Raw genomic sequence first — 7567 nt, forward strand, 5'->3', positions numbered from 1 at the left:
GTCACCCATCCTGGATGGGACCTCGGGAGGTCTGTAGGCCAAGCACAACCACTGTCAGTGGAGAAAGGAGAAACGAGGTTTGGGCTGTTTGTATGCTGGGCTGTGGCAGTGGAAAACATCGGCCTCTATAGACACGTGTCCAGTAGTGATCTCTCCAGGAGCCAATCTTAGACTCTCCACCTGTCCAGTAGCTGGTCCTGGGATCCCGTCATGCCTTCAGTATCCCCTAACACAGACAAACACACACAAACACGCAGACACATGCATAGAAACACAAAAATTTATTTCTCCAGCAGAGAGTAATGGAACATCTGAGGCTGGAAGGCAGACAGATTTGAAATTCTCTGTGCCGCCTCTTCATGCTTATTTTTGTCAGGAGCTCCTTTCTCATCCATATGCGTCTTCTCCAGTGTTGCTTCAATTCCTGCATATCTGGTGGTGCTGTTCTGGAGCTTGAACAGGAGATCCTTGACCATCAAACACCTCTCGCCTCTTCTCTTCAGTGTCATATCCCGTGGGATTCTGCCAAGCAGGTTACTCCACAGGCTAAAGCTTGCTCAGTGTAGTCCTGCTCTTTGCCTTCTTCTGTTCTCTCAGGAGCCTCAACTCTACTTTCTCAACCCCTGAATGTTACATCCCTGACCAGCTCTTCCTTGTTTCTAAGTATGATTGCCTGCAGGACACCTCCCCTCACTGGCTCCTCAGTCACCCTTGTCAGGATGATGTTGTCAATTAACTCCCAAACCCTCCTGGATGGCTTTCACTGTGCTGTCTTAAAACTGTCTCCTAAACTTGGGAGAGTTTAGGAGTGCCATGAGGTGCAGGGCTTCTTCCAGTTGAATGCAGAAGGCTTCATCTACATCCTCTTCCTCATCTGGGGGTCCATAGCAGACATCCACCCACCACAGTGTTGTCCATGACCCTTCAGCTCAGCTGACTCATCCTCCATCCCCAGGCAGAGCTCCACACATTCCTGCTGCTCTCTCCCATAAAGGGAATCTTCCCCTCAGGGTCCAGCCCCATGGCCTTATCAGTACCAGACCCCCAGGACCCCACAGTTTCTCCAGGAGAGGGGATCTGTAGTGCCCTGCAACTCTTCGTGCTGTTCTCTTGTGAGAGACACCCCAGTCAAGATAAGCCAGCTGCACACAAATATTAAACGCTGAACAAACTTTTCTACAGTCCATCGGAACCTTGACAAAACCTGGGATTTCTCAAACTTGACGTTTTATGAGGAAAAGTGGCTAATCCTACATCATTGGGAGCAGGGGGCGAACAGCCTCATACATCAGGACAGGCTGGGACGTGACCGACTGAGCAACAACCCTGAGGAGAAGGGCCTGGGTACTACGAGGGATGCCCTATGAGCCAGGAGAGGACGGACGCGATGAACGAGGGCAGCTGCCTACGGGGCTGCATTCAGAGGAGCGTGGGCCACCCTGAAACCCTGAGTTACCATCCCCCTCCACTCAGCACTGGTGTGGCCCCACACACATGGGTGTGTCCCAGGCTGTGGCTCCCCATTTTGGAGAAGTAGGGAGGACCTGGAGAGTGTTGAGTGAAGGTCTGCCAAGGTGGGGTTTGGGACCTGGTGCCCATGAGCTGTGTGGGGTGGCTGAGGGACCTGGAGTTCTTTGGCCCAGCGGTGTGGAGGCTCCAGGCACGATAGGAGTAGCCTGAGAGTGACTGAGGGGGGATTTCAGAGATGATGGAGCTTTTCTTTGTAGTGAGATACATCATGAGAAAGAACTAATGCCACCAAGTGCAGCTGGGGAGGCCCAGAATGGACACAGAGAAATGTCACTCGAAGGGCAGTGCTGTGGTGTAACAAGTCACCCAGAGGGAGAATGGAGCAGCCCCAGGCTTTGTGTTTCAAGGAGCAGTAAGGAAGGATGGAGAGATCTCAGTAAAGGAAGGGAGATGCGCACGTGAGAGCAAGGTGTGGTAGCTGGGTGGAGGTCTCCAGCCTGCAGAGAAAGAGGTGCGGGTGTGGGACACGGTGAGAGAGCCCATGGTGGAGACGATAGAGGGATGAAGAAAGTCTGAAAATCCCCCAGCAGAGATGAGCTCTTTCTGCCCTTGGCTCTGGCTGTTGTCTCTGCCACTGATGCCGATGAGGAAGCACCTTCCCCTTCCAGCACTGGGTCTCATGGCCTCCCCTTCCCCACCCAAGAGCCTGGGAGGTGTTGGACCACAGTCCTGCACTTGGCATTGCCCATCCCCACATCACGCTGCCCCAGGAAGAGCCCTGAGCACTGTGTGAGGGACAGGCCCTCCTTTCCCAGAGGCTGGTGGTCAGGTCATGGGCCTTTAGCTTAATGTAACACATCCAGGTTTACTCAAAATCTGTTATACCTTGACATGGCCATTGTTTACGTGTCATGTCTGCCTCAGGTTTTCTTCTCTAACCAGGCCCTGGGGAGGCTTTGTCAGTAATGGTCCTCACTGGGACCCATTAACAACTCCAAGAAATTTTGGAGTTTGCATCTGACTTGGACTTCTTGACAAGAACCTTCATCTTCCTATCGCTGTCTAAGATTCATGGACTCAGCACCAAACCCACCTGAGGAGTCATTAAAATGCCTTGGGCTGATCCTCTGCTACAGAGCTGGGCCAGGCTCCTGGGACGGAGGGAGCTGAGGGCAAGTGGTCAGCACTGCAGAGAGACAGCTCTGCCCAGGAGCAGCTCCTCTGCAAAGCGCAGCAGTGCTGAGGGCACTGCCTGCAGGCACCGAGGGCAGAGGAGCCGGGCACAGAGAGGGGAAAGGCAGATGGCAGGGGCAGGATGCTGAGAGCTCACTGGAGGAGAAATCTTCCCAGCCCTTGACACAGTAAGTCTCTGGGTGCAGGGCAATGCAGCTGCAGGTGGTGGAGGGATGTGGTGAAGCCGGCACAGCCCCAGGAATGTCCCTGGTGTATGGAGGAGGAGGCCGTGCTCCAGAGCAGGGCTTCCCTGCTGCACTGTCAGAGGGACAGGCCATGGCGGCTGCCTTCTCCCGGGGACGGCTGCAGGGGTGTGCAGGCGTGGGTGCAGCCAGGGGTGCCCAGGGCTGTCCTTGAGAGCAGGGTCCCTGCAGCCCAGGGGCTGTGTGCTGGGGCAGGGACTCTGCCGCCTGCCAGGGTCAGCACTCAGCCTGCCTGGGGAGCTGCCCACAGCGCTGTGGGGAGAAGCTGTGTGGTGAAGGAGAGACCCCCGGCAGGGCAGGGTCCTTCTGCTGTGGAGAGGGTGCTGCATGGTACATATAGTGAGAGCCTTTTTGAAGAAGTACATCAAGCCAACATTTAACTGAAAGGGAAAGAGTCTGTGCTTTGAGTTTTCCCCTGTTCACTTCCTGGGTGGACAGAGGGAGATGGGAAATTATTTCTCTATTCTGGAGAAAGAAGTGAGACCCAAATTCTCCTTAGGAGTTTTCTGAACTGCTTCTTAGACCCTGCACACACAGAGATGCCCCTGGGCAGGGCCCTGCTGCCAGGAGGAGTCTTCAGGGCAAAGCTGGGCACACAGCGGGTGGGATGGGGGCTGTGAGCACTGACAGGGACGAGTCTTGGAGAGAGGGAAACAACTCCTTGTAGGCAGAACTCCAGTCAGCAGAGATACTCTGAATCACTCTCTGCATAGGGAAATACGGAGATGTTTGGAGAAACTGAATTTGAAACTGGACTCTTCTGAAGTTCACAGAAGTCCATTTTCTTCAACTACATTTTTAATGAGATCATCCTCCAGTGGAGAGAGGTGTAATAAGCACAGGGCACCTGCATGGTGACCAGCTGGTCACTTGTGGGCAGACCTGCAGCTCTCCTGACTCTGCAAGAGGGCAGAGGGACGCCTTTTGTCCCTCAGGGCTCCCCCGTGTTCAGGCTGCGAGCAATGCAAGAGATGTTGTCTTCTGCCCCTTCAAAGAAACAGCCCTCACTCAGAAGCATTAGCTTGAGCTCATAAAAGGGCGTTGGATGCAGATCCCAAAAAGAAAGAGAAGTAATTTTGAGTGGAGTTTTTTGGAGCATAGGATTGGCTCAGAGAAGTCTGCCTTCCATTATCAATGTCTCTTCCTCTTTCAACAGTCCCCCATGCCCAGAGAGAACAAATGTCCAACAGCAGCTCCATCACTGAGTTCCTCCTCCTGGCATTCGCAGACACACGGGAGCTGCAGCTCTTGCACTTCTGGCTCTTCCTGGGCATCTCCCTGGCTGCCCTCCTGGGCAACGGCCTCATCATCACCACCATCGCCTGTGACCACCACCTGCACACCCCCATGTACTTCTTCCTCCTCAACCTCTCCCTCCTCGACCTGGGCTCCATCTCCACCACTCTCCCCAAAGCCATGGCCAATTCCCTCTGGGACAAAAGGGCAATTTCCTACTATGGATGTGCCACACAGGTCTTTTTCTTCTATTTCTTTGCTTCAGGAGAGTATTTCCTTCTCACTCTCATGTCCTACGACCGCTACGTTGCCATCTGCAAACCCCTGCACTACGGGACCCTCCTGGGCAGCAGAGCTTGTGTCCACATGGCAGCAGCTGCCTGGGGCACTGGGTTTCTCTATGCTGTGCTGCACACGGCCAACACATTTTCACTACCCCTCTGCCAAGGCAATGCTCTGGACCAGTTCTTCTGTGAAATCTCCCAGATCCTCAAGCTCTCCTGCTCACACTCCTACCTCAGGGAAGATCAGCTTATCATGGTTAGTGCCTGTTTATTTCTTGGATATTTTTTTTTCATTGTGGTGTCCTATGTGCAGATCTTCAAGGCCGTGCTGAGGATCCCCTCTAATCAGGGACGCCACAAAGCCTTTTCCACGTGCCTCCCACACCTGTTTGTGGTCTCCCTCTTCATCAGCACTGTTATGGTTGCCCACCTGAAGCCCCCCTCCATATCCTCCCCACTTCTGAACCTAGTGGTTTCATTTCTGTACTCGGTGGTGCCTCCAGCAGTGAACCCCCTCATCTACAGCATGAGGAACCAGGAACTCAAGGATGCCCTGAAGAAACTGATTGGACGTTTGTCATCAGCCATAGACTGTCAAACTTTCTCTGCAAATAGCTCCCAGCGTATGTTATGACAACCTAAACATTTCTTTCCTTTGTTATATGGTTATTTTTCTTTATACATTCCTGATGATGATCTATAAAGAAATTAGATTATTCTTTCCCTCCTACATCAGTATCCACCTGTCTTGTATGGCCCAGGGCCATTGTCTAAAGGAGAAGACAGGTCCTCTGTGTATTTAAGCAAAATAAATGAACCCATGATTTCTTTGTCTTACATCCATCCTTACCACAAGAGGAGTGTATGTGGAATGAAAACACTTTTCTGGTTGCACCAGCTCAGGGATCTTGCACTGATCTGGGGAAAGGGGATGGAACGGAGGAGCACCAAACCATTCAGGATCTGCTGGAGAGGAGAGCAGGACATGCAGGGTACCCCTGACCTCCTTCTCCTTGTGCCATGGGTGCCTCCCATCTCTGGGGATGACTCCTCCCTGTCCCCGAGGAGCTGCTGTGCCCTTCAGAGGGGCTGAGGCTGCGGGGTGAGTGCCCAGAGCACCCTGCAGTGGGCACTGCCTTGGGACCGGCCCAGACTGGGCTTTCCTGGGGATAGAGGAAGAGAGAGGGCGAGGGAGGTGGGAGGGCTTGGAGGGAGCTGGGCTGGGCTGGAAAGTGCCAATGAGAGAAAACCATCAGCATATAACTCGCACTTTGTGACCACACAGGGTGAGGACACTCACCAGGGCATTTGTAGTGCAGAGCCAGGGCTTGTGGAAGGGATTGAAGACACTCAGGTGCAGGAGAGAAGAGGCTGGTCTGTGCCCTTGGTGGCATGGACAGACCAGGAAGGTGGCCCAGGACCTTCATCACCCCCCAGCCTCTCTCATCAGCCATTTCCAGCACTGGCTGCTCACCCAGGGCTATGGGTGAGGCTTTCTGTGAGACCATCTCCATCCTCCTGCTGGTCTCAGTGCCTGGATGGGGGGAACTTCCAGCCCTGCCCGGCCTCTCTCCTGGCCCAGACCCCAGCAGACCCTGGAACAAGGCTGTCTGCAAAGACCAACATGGGACACAGCTGGGGCTGGGCAGGGGTTGGATGGCAGGGGAGCTTCCAAAGCAGCATGGCTATGGGGAGAAGGGGCAATAAAGGTGTCTGTGGGTTGAACAAGGGAACCTTTCAGTTATCGCAAATCAAATGGAGGGGTTGATTGGGAAAATCCAGCACAGATTTACCAAGGTCAAATCGTGCCAATCTAACCTGATCACAACATAAATCTCCTGTCAGCATGAGGACAGCAGTGGATGTTGTTTACCTGGATTTCAGAAAGGCTGCTTCCTACAGATTTCTCCTGGACAAATGGGCAAGATACACATTGGAGGTGGGTAGGAAATTGGCTAACAGGCTGCACTCAGAGGGTGGTGATCAATGCTTTTTACTAAGGCTGGAAGCCTGTAAAAGATACATCGCCCAGGAAAAGATACTGGATTTCACCCTGTTCAACATCTTCCTCAATTCTCTGGAGGACGGGGTTGAAATCACCCTCACAATGTTTGCTGATGACAGCACAGAGGGTGGTGAGGTGGACACATCAGAAGGCAGAGCCGCCTCACAGAGAGACCTGGACAGGCTGGAAGAATGGTCCCGCAAGAACAAGATGAAGTTTAACAAAGGGGTTTAGCCTGAAGTTTAGCAAAGTCCTGCCCTTGGGTGGGAATAACCAAGGACACCAGTATAAGCCTTGATCTGCGTGGCTGGAAGCAGCCTTGCTGAAAAGGACCTGTTCCTGGGGGACAGCAAGCTGAAGATGAGCCAGCAGTGCACCGCTGCAGCACCAACGGCAAACAGGCTCCTGGGCTGCATCCTCAAGGGCGTCACTAGCAGACACAGGGACTGGATCATCCCACTCTGCTCAGCGTTTGTCAGGCTCCACCTGGAGTACTGTGTCCAGTTCTGGTCCCCACAATTAACGAAAGACGTGGACAGACTGGAGCTAGTCCAAAGGAGTGAGAACAATCATTCACTGGAATAAACTCCCCAAGGGACGTGATGGAGTCCCCATCACGGAAGGCGCTAGATAATCTCATGCAGGCTCCCTTTTGCACAAAAATTTGGACCAGATGACCTGTTGAGGTGCCTTCCAACCTGGGCTGGTCTATGAGTCTAGGATTGTCTGAATATCTCTATCATTTAATAGTGCTAAACTGCCCAGGTCCCAGGAGAGTCCCCTGTGCTGCCCCACCATGACCAAATATGTCCCATTGGCCTCCAGGTAGGGTATGACCCCTTCTTCACTGCGCTCTCAGCCTCATCATCCAATTGGTGTTTTACCCATCTTTTTGTCAACCCATCCAGACTGGATTGGCCTAACTTGGGTACAAGAATATTGAGGAAGACCATGTCCAAAGTCTTCCAGAGGTGAAGATACATGACACCCACTGTTCTTCCCTCATTCACAGAAGCAGTTACTTCATCAAGAAGGCAATCAGGCAGGTGAGGCATGATTTACCCTTGGGAAGTCCATGCTGACTGCGTTTGGACACATTCCTCTCTTTTAGGAGCCCAGAAATGTCACCCAAGTAG

General features: G+C 53.0%; 1 protein-coding gene across 1 annotated transcript; it reads left to right on the top strand.

Moving 5' to 3' along the window:
• Positions 1–4085: 4085 nt before the first annotated feature.
• Positions 4086–7567, top strand: LOC141936050 (olfactory receptor 14A16-like). Its single transcript, XM_074852775.1, has 7 exons — positions 4086–5049; positions 5188–5288; positions 5712–5800; positions 6428–6535; positions 7182–7256; positions 7340–7402; positions 7543–7567. The coding sequence occupies exons 1-7, from the start codon at positions 4086–4088 to the stop codon at positions 7565–7567; spliced, it is 1425 nt and encodes a 474-aa protein (XP_074708876.1).

This window comes from Strix uralensis, chromosome 31 (assembly GCF_047716275.1).
Source record: "Strix uralensis isolate ZFMK-TIS-50842 chromosome 31, bStrUra1, whole genome shotgun sequence".
In the NCBI taxonomy this organism is placed as follows: Eukaryota; Metazoa; Chordata; class Aves; order Strigiformes; family Strigidae; genus Strix; species Strix uralensis.